Consider the following 12,000-nt stretch of genomic DNA (forward strand, 5'->3'; position numbering starts at 1 on the left):
GTGCATATAGGTAAATGACAATAAATGTTATATTACCACATTACACCTCTTGCCCTGGGGGTGTGTGTCAAAAATGTAACGATCAGAAGGCAGCTTATTTCTAAATAAGTATATATAGATGGTCCTGCATCTGGGTCAGGGAAAGAAATCACACAATAAAGATATCCAAGATACCAACACAGTAGAATAAAAGGAGAATGCTAATATAAATTGGGGAAATATTTACATAAGGCATCAAGTGGCAAAAACCCTTGGTTGTGCTGCCCCCTGCTGGACCTCTAAATTCAGTTGCCAAAACAAAGGCAACCCAAGACTTAAAGCAGTTATTAAATGTTTCTAATCCTGATTAAGGTGGTCCAAAGGTTAGGTGCAGCTAAGTGGAGGCTAAAAGAGCCAGAATGCTCAGCAAAATCCTGGTCAAAAGAAATATCTAAGAATACTTCTCCTTACGCAGGTTTTCTAATTTTGTACCATTAAGAGTCAAAATGCTGTCAATTCTCCCACAGGACCAACAGTCTGCTTTATCCTTGGCCTACATACACTACATGCTTAATGATGTGTTTGAAGCTGGTGCTTGTGGGATCAATGTATCTATTGCTTTATTGCTGGTGGTTCATCTGAGACAGGAGATACCGTATCTCAGCTCTTCTTAGAATTAGGGTTTTGCTGCATGGAGTGCTCTTGTACATACACATAATGGCAGCTAAGCTAAAAGTTATTCTTCTAGTGCAGCAAGCTCTAAAGAGCTACTATGGCCCGCTATACATTTAGGACAGGGGTGGGGAACCTTGGCTCTTTTATGACTTGTGGACTTCAACTCCCAGAATTCCTGAGCCAGCAAGGAAGTCCACAAGTCCAAAAGAGCCAAGGTCCCCCACCCCTGGTTTAGGAGAACCTCCCTCACTTAACATACACGCTAGCAGTGACATCCCAAGGTAGCTGCTGTCAATTTCAAGTTAGGTGTCCCAATAACTAAAATGCATTTACCTAAATACTGGAAGCTTCAGCTTTGCCAGGTTTAGAATTCTCCTATCCAGAAATGGAAAATAAGTAAAAAAAAAGTTCTAGAACCAGACCCTCGGCGTTTAAATCTTCGGGCTAGCAAGTATACCAGAAGGATCTGAATCCTCAAGCAGGCAGAAAAACAAATTCAGTTTTTGTATTTCCAATTTATTACAAGTACAGCCCTTAGCAGATCCCCCTCCCCCAAACAACTTTTTTTTTAAAAAAAAAATAGTCCAAAAAAGCCCCATTGTGTAGAAGTTGGGAAAATAAAACATGGGAGAGGGAATAGGAGGGGCAGATCGCACTGATGGATGTTTGGTAGCAAAAAGGGACCTTGAAGACCTGATGACGCTCTTGTGGCAGGAATAATTCAGAAGCGTTAATCCAAGAGATAAGGATATAATGCCAGGCTATGATTATTAGGTATCACATACTTCCTGCTCCAGCAAAGAGAAGCTGGAGAGAGAGGATTCATTTCAAAGAATGAAAACTCCATCTTCTCAGCCCCACAGCTTCCAATACAAAGCTAAATATATATATATATATATATATGTTTCTTGAAATGACAGAAAGATGAACAGAAATCCTCAACTGAATGAAATCTTCACAAGGTAGCCCAGGCTTCCAAGGGACCCCCTTTAACAGATCCCTGTCTCTGGGCTGGGCCATTAGTGTGCAAGGTCAGACTCTCTTTCGGCCTGATCTGGAACCCAGCAATGGAAGGCAAAGATGGAGACAGGTCAGAGGCGACATGACTATAAAAGGAGACAAGAGCAAGTCTACAAAAGGGTACAACCCTGACAAGATTTCCTGGGTCAGCTCCAACTACTTTAAGAAAAAAACAAAAACAAAAAACCAAGTGGCTTATAGAGGGGGAGGAATATAAAGCGAACACATCCTCGTATAAACTGTACAATGCACATCAAAGTCAAGGCGACTTTATCTTACACGGTGTTTTTATACAAGATCACTGCTGGACAGGAGATTCTTTCCTTAACTACAAAAAAAGATCTATAAAGTTAGAACCAGTGTCCCATTTCCCCAAAAACTCTGGGTTTCACGACACTGTTCTCGCGCGCCTGGCGCCAGGAAGTGCTGGGAGGAGGAAACAACTCTCCCTGCTGCCCACGTCAGGAGGCTGGAGAATGATAAGCACCCCAAAAGCTGGCCTGCATAAAGATGCTGGTGAAAGGTGACTGCCTAAGAAAGGTAAGTGCTTGCCCATTTTAAAAGGTGGCTTCCTCAAGGGTCGGTGGAGAGGGCTTGTGGGGTAGTAGATTATAAATTCACACGTGGCCGCTCATTTCTCTCACTTGCCATTAGGACAAACTGAGAGGAGGAAGATGGCAGCTCTGGTTTAGAGAAAACCTGCACCATCTCCCAGCTGAAAATGGCTCCATCCACTCATCCCGGTGTCCGTTGTGTCTCCTTAATTTGCACAAACTATGTGCACAGTTGAGGAATCAGAAATCCATCTTTTCTGTTGACAGCCGGTTGATTAGTTGCTGACAGCAATTAGAACAAGCCCACGGAAAAGCTGGTGAGAGGAATGGGGTGGGGGAGGAAAGTGTGAAGCTGAGCAGCTTCCACCTCTGAACTCCCATCAGGGCAGTGGATCCTGCTGAGACCTGCTCCAACCGTGTCCCATCCCGGACCCTTCATTTCTTCCTCTTGCGCCCCCTCGTGTACTCCAATGCCTCAGGATCGCTGTCCCCATCAGCTTCCCCGAGTTCCTGACCAGGCTGGACCAAGGATCGCTTGCGTTTCCGGCGCACGTACGTGTGGCCAGGCAGATGTTTGTGCAACATGTCTATCAAACATTGTTCCGTCTTCTCCAGGCAGGTAAGGACATGGCTGCCATTCTGGTTGTATTGCTCGGCATTGGCAAAGACCTGCTTCATGTCGGAGAGAAAATCCTGCACAGAACGGTAGCTGCCACATGAGCACTTGCTCTGCATTGTCTGGAAGTCCATGGGGCTGCTGATCACTTCAAAATAATCTTCTGCCTCTTCTGTGGTTACTGGCTCCCTGACAAAATAATGCTAAATGTTAATTAGGGCATCATTTACTGTAACCAAGTGCTAGGCTTCTGTTTTTAGTTCCTTGCTTGCTTCTGACAGTGGCATACTATGCATATCCCCATCGTATCGCACTGACAAGGTTTAACACCCTATGTACTAAGAAAAAGCTATTACCATCAAGCCAAAATATAATCCCAAACTCAAGAGTTAAAAGAATGGGAGGTAAGCCATACTGTCTACCTAGTGTGATTAAAAGAGAGTATACCCCATCTCCGAAAAAGGAGTTACCTATATTTGGCAAAGATTTCGGCTTATTTGAAAGATCATTCGCAACGTTACATTATGGAGTGGAAAAAGTGGATTGATTATATCCAGAACAAATATGGGACTAAAAAGTTTCACTTAGCATTTGAATAAGTTTTTTTCTTTTTTTTAAACGTAATATTAGTATTGCTTGTAGTCATTTCATATGAGCTAGAGTGCGATAGACAATAGCTTATTGTTGTTAGCATATGGTTGTTTATGATTGTTTTTTGCTTTTATACCTTGTATTTAGCTCTGGGAAGTCGGGGAGGGGGGAGGGGGGGAGGGTTAGGGAGGACTAGGAAGGGGTGGGCGGAGGGAGGGGGGAGGGATTGTTAAAGATAAAATGTATTGTAAAACTTTTCAATAAAAAAAGAAAGAATGGGAGGTAAGCCATACTGTCTACCTAGTGTGATTAAAAGAGAGTATACCCCATCTCCGAAAAAGGAGTTACCTATATTTGGCATATGAAGAACTTTTCCTTGGTGGTGTTAGTTATGTGACAAAGCACTTCCTTTAATCCATTATTCCCACTCAAGTTGCACGGATGCAAAAAGGTCCTTCCTGTCTGCCTGTGTTACCCACACGACTGATTATTCTAGAGCAAGTATCAAGTCAGGATGCTATGATTCAGAGCAGAGCGTTTTACATTGGCCATTTAAAGATACGTGGATGCTGGTTGGGGTATTTTAGGAATTAAAGTGTACGCATTTTAAAGTTGCCAAGTGTGAAAACACAGGGTTCACTTTCTCGAGTTGGAGGGGGGTTGTTAAGAATGATCCATGTTGCTTTCAACTGTCCACCAGCATAAAATATGCAGAAGACATAGACCACAAGCTGGGGGCTTTCTGATTCTATTTAGTCACGTTTGTGCATACGTGGGCAGGGGTGGAGATCTGCCATTGGTTCCTGATACCTCACCTGAAAGGCCAGCTAAACCGGTACTTGACAAGTTTATTTAGGATTTCCTCGCATTTTTGCAGCTCCAGGGCCTGCCTGCGAGACATCTTCTTTGTCTGAAGCACCTGTATTACAAAGACAGTCAGAAAGGAAGAACAGAACAGCACAGATCCAAACCATACAAGAATCAACCTCTTCACGATGTTCGGCAGAACCCCAGTGAAACAAAATGTGTCTGGTGACCAGTACATATTACTGGCAATGTGCCCAGGAGCTCCTAGCTGGGGAGAGCAGTCTGTCTATGGGAAGCTTGGCAATGTTGTTGTTGTTAGCTGCGAAGTTGTGTCCGACCCATCGCGACCCTATGGACAACGTTCCTCCAGGCCTTCCTGTCCTCTACCATCTCCTGGAGTCCATTTAAGCTCACGCCTCCTGCTTCAGTGACTCCATCCAGCCACCTCATTCTCTGTCGTCCCCTTCTTCTATTGCCCTCAATCTTTCCCAGCATTAGGCGCTTCTCCAGTGAGTCTTTCCTTCTCATTAGGTGGCCAAAGTATTTGAGTTTTAGCTTCAGGATCTGGCCTTCTAAAGAGCAGTCAGGGTTGATCTCCTCTAGGAAGCTTGGCAATGCTTTCTATTAAAAAGCAAGGGGAGGGGGCAAACAGAGGAGAAACCATTCCACAAAGACTTTCAAGACTTGCTATCCTACCAGCAATAAGCATGAAACAAACCAGGCAGCTGCTGCAGCTTTGATGGGGCAGCCAAAGAATGCCTCCATCCTAGCTTGAGTTTCAGTTTTGAGCCCTAGTCAGAAAAGCAGCAGGATACCTTTGAGGCAGCCCAGTGACTCTTTGGGGCAGCAAGCTTCTTCAAAAGGCTTTTAGGTCATCAAGGCAGGGCACCAGCCAACAAGCACCGCTGGGTGGGAGCCACAGCTCACTTGCAGCGCACAGCATGCAGCGCGACAGGGAAGCAACCTGAAGAATCGGGATAGCAACGTTCCTGACACCAGATACCAGTATAGGAAGGACAAAAGGGCCCTGGCAAGCTCCTTGCTCTCCAGACACAGAAGGCCTCTCTCAAATGATACAACTGATGGGACAAAAATTACCTCCTTGGCATCAATGCAAGGGAAATATGCACAAGAGAGAGAAAGTAAGAGACAGGGGATTATGCTAAACTGTACCATGGCAAGAACTGATAAATGTGCTTTTTTAGATTTCAAATAAAAAAGGACGCAAACATGACCCGTTCTAGATACCACAAACCACTCTGTACGGCATAGCGTCTCCTAAGTGGAAGCTGCAAACTCCTCCATTTTTCTGGGGCTAAGTTCTCTGGCTGCAGTTTCAGTCATCCAAGACTTCAGGAGACAGGGGTAAGGAAGAGAATAATTCTCAAATGAAGGCCCAAAGCTTTCTTCTTTTAAATGTCAAGTGAAATGTAAGATAGCTGAATTACTTTTTTGGCAGGCAGGCTGCACAGGCAACAAATGTCCTTAAGAGCCGCTTTGGAAGTGATGGTGGTGTTTTGCATTTCCAGCATACCAATGAGCTTCCGTGCCTCATCACTTAATAGAGACTCACAGCTATTTAAAAACCTTTAAGCACTAATCAAGTGAAAAAGGGGGGGGGGGGAAGAAAGCAGGTAATCTTGAGAGAGAAAGACAAAAAAAACACACACACATACATATCAGGTAGATGCTTAACTCTGCACACAGGGAAGAGCTTCTTTGGTAAAGGCAGGCAGGCAGAATGGATACAGAGTCCCCTGTTCCACTTTTAACTACTAAAACGGTTATATGGAGATCCGTAGCTCTTACCAGCTCATCAATGTCAGTTTCAGTGACAGGTGCAGTCTGCTGTCGGGACCCTCGAGTAGCATGGAGGGTTCGCTTCTTGCCTTGATGCCTGCCCCGCTTTGGAGGATCTGCTGCAATGCCACCTTGCTTCCCCTTGGCTGCTTTCCTGGGTCTCACTGTAAATCAGAGAGAGGGTGCAATGATTTAATACTGGAGGAGTGGCAGAAAGGTAATAGGATGCAACCAGTCATTGTGTCCAGGAAAGATTCCAAGCTACTCCTAAGGCACTCATTCTATTTCCAGATATTCCTAATAACTGATCCTTATTAATAGGAAACAAATGACCAGTAAAAAAAACAACCATTATAAAAGCTATTTGAGCACCGGTAGGTCGTTTTTCTCTCTCATTCTCCCAAGATAGAATCACATGTAATCAATTTAAGTTTCTTCATTCTTGATCCAAAAACGAACTTGAGAGCTCTATATCAATATTTATTTTTACACACAATTCAATTAAAATTAGTACACTGTCTAAAGCATTCAACTGTTCTGTCAAAGGGCTATCCTTCTGCTTCCCTCCCAATCCTCCATTCCTGCTCATCCTGACTCGACTCAAAAGGCTACGCTGTTGATGATGCAAAAGCAGCTCTCTCATTCAGCTGGCTCTCATTATCAGATCTCAATGCAAGAAGTCAAGAACAGGTTTGCACGATGCCCCAGAGACTCTTTGCTTCCATTTCTCTGCTGATCAGATGTTCACCAGAAAAGAGTGATTGGCTGGGCTAAGTATCATTCCAAGCATTCATAATTGGCCCACACAGTGGGTTAAGGCAGCTGCTAAGCCCCCTCAGCAGCATGCATTGAGTATTGAATTTCTCCTGCCAGCTGACAAGGAGACAGTTCGAACAATAGAACTTCACTGCAGCAAATACTCTTGCTGACTATTTTATGTCAAGCGGTGGATGCCGTTCCCCCCCCCCAGTAATGAAGGAGAATCAACCTTCATAGCAAGTTTTCAACCCACAACAGAAAAGACACTTAATAGGGTACAAATTTCATTCATCACTGTCCAATACAGCAGTTATTTCTGTTAGGGACACCATCTGTTTAAGGGTTCCTTCCCCTTATGTTGAGAGAGCAAATGTGCTAAATATCTGGCAGTCCAACATTCTCCATGAGAATACTTTGGATCAACGCTGTACCAAGGATTAAACAGGACTCTGCCAAAATGAAAGATTTCTCCATCATGACCTTTCCAAATTAAATGCTTCATAAAGCTGTGGCTGTGGCGCAGGCTTTATTTTTAGTGACAGCGGCACTCACCTGGGCCTGGCCAGGCCGGCAGGAAGGAGCCTGAACAAACTTCAAAAGCAGACATAAATACTTATAATGGATGAGCATTCTTTCAAGATTGGAAAAGGCTCCACAAAAATCTAGACAGCAATTATAAACAGAAGCTCACATGCTGACAGCTCTGAATGGGAACCAGGTGCCACCAGAGTAGGGACCACTCCGAAAGCTGGATTCACCCTATCCCTCAGACATCAACAGAGTCTGTTTCTTTGGGTCTCTCTCTCCCCTGGAATTTATTTCCCAACAAGGAAATAATTATGATCTACCTATGAAACTGTTACAGGAAACAGTAAGGATTGAACCCCAGAGTACAAGTGATTAGTACTAGAGTATTAAGACTTAAATGGTTTTCAAACCACATCAAGATGAGTACCCAGGGGTGGAGAACTGACATTTGAAATGTCAGTGAAAGATTCTCAAAAAGCTGACCACATTTGCAACTGGTCAGTTCAACTGGATCATCAGAATCCAAGTGATGACAGTTTACTGGGGAACTAGATGGATGTATATCATCAGCAAAACCTTTCAACTATAAAAATAACAAAGAACTTTATTTCTTCTCAAAGGGAACATTTTCTCCAGTGCAAAAGCTTTTTTCACAAGCACTTGGATGCGGTAGTGTTTTATTTTTTGCACGAGGCATAGTTCAGGCATACGTAGTAAAAGCTAAATTTTGATATGAAACATATTCTTTTTGACTTTCAGAGTTCCATCCCAACAAGGAATGTTACAAAGACCTGATCTGCCTTGATAATTACTGCAATGCCATAATATAGTGGTATGAACTTTACAGAGGTGGCGTTTCTGAACTTTTTATAAACCTGCATGTTATCACAGGATTCTGTTTTGTGTACCACTGACCTGAAAATTACCGCACGCTCTGTCTGTCTGTCTACCAAAATCTGGAATGTTTCTGGATCCACAGAATAAATAAGGACACTCTGCAACAATCCATAGTTTTCAAAATTTGGTAGTAACAAAATGCTGATCACATGAACCTAGAAATTTGAACCTTGCTTTTAAAGATATTCTTGTTTTAGGTGCCGCCATCTAAAAGTGAAGAAGTTCTACAATTTAATCCCTAAAAAGAGTTTCAATAATTTGTTGCAATAGATTTATTGCAATTACATACTGCCTTAAAAGACAAAGTGCCCACTGTTCACTTCTCATTCTCCTCCCTGGAAGCAATACCTATTTTTGGTTACTTTTCAAGCAATGCAGAACTATCACAAATCAGGAAATTGATCCAGAAACAGTCAGCAGCGCCTTCCTAGCTCAGGACTGTTAGTAAGACATTCACTGCCTGCAGTTTAGAACTGGGAAACAGAAAAGATCCTTTGTATTAAACTAATAGGAAAGGAACTGCTCAGTCCCTCAGGGAAGACTTGTTGCCCTTTGATTTCAGTATAACGTACATTTTAATCCAGCAACCTCATAGCCTTCTTCCTCTTCTTCCTCCCCATCATCATCATCTTCCTCAGATTCATCTTCCTCAGTTTCACTCTCCTCTTCAACTGAATCTTCAGCATAGTTTCTAGAGGAAAGATTTGATATTCAAAATCCTGCTTTCCCCACATAGCCATTCTATAGGATTGTACCCCACCAGGCTTCATGTTTGCATTCCATGTTATATCTAGTGAAGACAGTCTGGACAAGCAGCAGCCAAAACAACAAATGCACTTAAATGATAGGCATTATTTTAAAAACAAAAGCTATAATGTCATGTCCAAAATAGCTAGGAATGGCACTACAAATCCTACTGCACCCAGTTCAGTGAACCTAATGTAGAGTAAGAGGATATGGGCAAATATGTTCAGATAAACTACCTTTCTGTTAAAGGCATCTGCCAACCAAAGAAGTCTTACCTGACCCTAGAGCTCCGCCTGGCCACTGAGGGCTGGCAAGCAGGGCACTGCCATTCTCTTTCTGGGATGTCATAGAGGGCTGGTCTCAGGCAAAACAGGTGGAAAGCTTTGTTGCATTCATCACACAGGATGAGTTTGTCATCCTCACCTGGGGGAACAGGGCAAAAAACAATTTGGTAATCCAAAGAACAAAGAAGGGACATAAACAACCAGGCATGTTGGAGAACAGCCTTTGACAGGATTGACCTTGGCAGGTGGCTGTAGTTCAGTTCTTTGGAAATCTGCCCATCTACTAAGAAAAGAAAAAAGCTGAGATAATTAAAATGTATGCTGGGGAGCCAGGTGATGGCAGGTAGAAACTCACCAGATTACTCACTAGAGGGGGCACTTTGTATTGCACAATCACACAGAACATGTTTTCTAAATTCCAGATACAATGTTGGATCTAGCAATCAAAAGGGGTTCCTATCCCAAAGTATACTGTACACTAGGCTCCTTGAGAGTAAGCATGGGACAAAAAACATAATGAAAATCCAAAAAAATAAAACAGTGGGGACCCATATCTTTCTCTGGGGGAATGGAAGGGCAACTGCTTTATGTATTCACAGGATGTCTCCTTTCAAGGTTTTGACAGCACTGGAAATCTAGCAGTTGATTCAAAGCCTGGAATACCCACCTTTCTTGCGACATACTTTGCATCTGGCATTTTCTGCAGACATGTCCCACTTGATGCAGGCATCCAACATACCAAGCAGCACGTGCACACGTGAGAAAGTTTGTGCCTCACGGATTGCCACTTTCCATTTCTCCACAGCTGAAGCAACCTAGGGGCAGAACAAGGACCTTAGGCCAAAATTCCCAGCAACTGGAAGGCACTTTGTGCTCATTCCCTAGGATTCACAGCAGCTATCTTTTAGGCACTACTGAAAATTCTTCTTCCCCACAGCCTCAGAGGTTCATAACTCTCATTCAACTTCGCATGGCCAGCCTGAAACTAGCTGCATTCTTGACTTTGAAATCTGAACTAAATTCTTGCTCATCAAAGAGAAACAAATAGTAGAACTTTAGCTGTTAACTCTAGGGACAGCTGGGGAGGCAAGGGTTAGGATATAAATCCAAAGGATTTGCTAGGCTGCCCCCTAGTCGAGACCTCTGACAACATACGTAACAGCAGTACAATAGCAGAGGTAAAACGGTGGACAAGCAGCACCAGTGGGGACCACGAAGATGCTCAAACACAAGAACCTTCTGAATAACTATACTCAGGTGCTAATAGATTTACAGTTTTAACACAAGCAAAGATCATAAAAACAAGCAAATTCAAATAAACTTGCTGTTAATGCTAGTTAGAGGATATGCAGCCTTCTCTATAGATATAAACCTGTTACTGCATTAAATAGAAAAGGTAACATGGGCAAATCTTAGCATGCCTGAGTTAATATTCTCCTAGTAAAGGCAACTGAATGACAGAAGAAATGGCTGAGCTCTGCTGTTAATAGCAGTTCAGGAGCCAAATAAAACCATCTATTTCTGCAGAGTTGCACATTCCCCTCCCACTGAATTCAAGGAAATGCCGAGTAAACCGGACGGCTAAGAAAACAAAATTTCACACCAGTCTAGAATTCTCTCCTCATTGCTCATTGGGACAGACCTAGATTGAGAAGTAGCCAGGATTGTGGAAAATTGTGAGAGCTCACTAGTTAAGTCTTTTTTTCCTCCCGGAATGCTCAGAATGCTAGCTTCTCGGACACATTAGCTTTCCAAAGACCTACTCCTACAGATTTGCTGCTATCAGACCGGGCCAAAATAAACTTGAAGCTCTTGGCGGCTTTTGCTTCCCCATACTGGAAAAAGAATCAAACACTCAGCATATCTTCCCCCCAAAGTAAGAGTCAGTGGTAACCCCCTAGGACAGACATGTCAAACTTGCAATGTCACGTGACATTGCGCAATGCACCCGGCAATGGGGCGGGCATGGCTTCCGGATGACGCATCCGGCCCATGGGCCGGGAGTTTGACACCCCCGCCCTAGGATATCAATGTCAAAAATCTTAAGATTTCAGTACCTTAGATGAGAGGGGGACAAGGAAAACAGGACTTGGATGAATAGCCCAAAGGCAACCACATTCAAAGGTAAGGGACCACATAGTAGTGCAGTCTAAATTCACCAGCCCATAATGAAGCAATTTATAATGTCCTGTAATCTACCATATGCATCAGACATTAAAGGAAAAAAACATTTGCAGCCGAGGAACTACAATGAAAAGAGCAGTTAAGTTGGTAACATTTTGTCCCTCGGGCCTGGCTGCATTGATTCTTTCTAATCTATAGTATAGCCTCCATTCTCTTGGCAGTAAGACAATGCATTTGGTCATATAAACATCAGTCACAACACTGGCCAAGTAGGGAAGAGGAGAAACAGATGACAACATACAAGCCAGACAACTACACAGTAGCAAAAAACAGCCAAAGAGAAGCAGGTGTTCTCAATGGAGACTTCTAGAAGAATAAAAATAAACAGGAGTCATTTTGAAAGGCAAACCAAAAGTTTGTAAATTTGAAACATAAAGATTGTACTTTTCATATGTTGAAAATGGTGACCATTTCTTAAGAAAGTCTCTCTATTAAAAAATATAATGAAAATGACCACAAAGAATTAACATCTCGTGATGTTAGATGATACTCATGTCTACTTGGAAACACTGATCTTAGACAAGAATGACAACCGTTCATAAATTCTAGGCTTTGAGTT

At 43.0% G+C, this 12,000-nt stretch overlaps 1 protein-coding gene across 2 annotated transcripts in view; it reads right to left on the reverse strand.

Annotated features, from left to right (window-relative positions):
• Positions 1–1,149: 1,149 nt before the first annotated feature.
• Positions 1,150–12,000, reverse strand: part of BAZ1B (bromodomain adjacent to zinc finger domain 1B) — a 36,827-nt gene continuing 25,976 nt past the window's right edge. For both annotated transcript variants that reach the window (XM_083376439.1, XM_083376438.1), the window contains exons 14-19: positions 9,925–10,072; positions 9,249–9,396; positions 8,799–8,917; positions 6,052–6,206; positions 4,251–4,354; positions 1,150–3,033 (exon numbers count right to left, since the gene is read on the reverse strand). In XM_083376439.1, coding sequence (XP_083232565.1) covers positions 2,664–3,033; positions 4,251–4,354; positions 6,052–6,206; positions 8,799–8,917; positions 9,249–9,396; positions 9,925–10,072 — 1,044 coding nt within the window. In that variant the 3' untranslated portion in view covers positions 1,150–2,663. The remainder of the gene's footprint in view (positions 3,034–4,250; positions 4,355–6,051; positions 6,207–8,798; positions 8,918–9,248; positions 9,397–9,924; positions 10,073–12,000) is intronic.

Source organism: Vipera ursinii, assembly GCF_947247035.1.
Source record: "Vipera ursinii genome assembly, chromosome: 1".
Lineage (NCBI taxonomy): Eukaryota > Metazoa > Chordata > Lepidosauria > Squamata > Viperidae > Vipera > Vipera ursinii.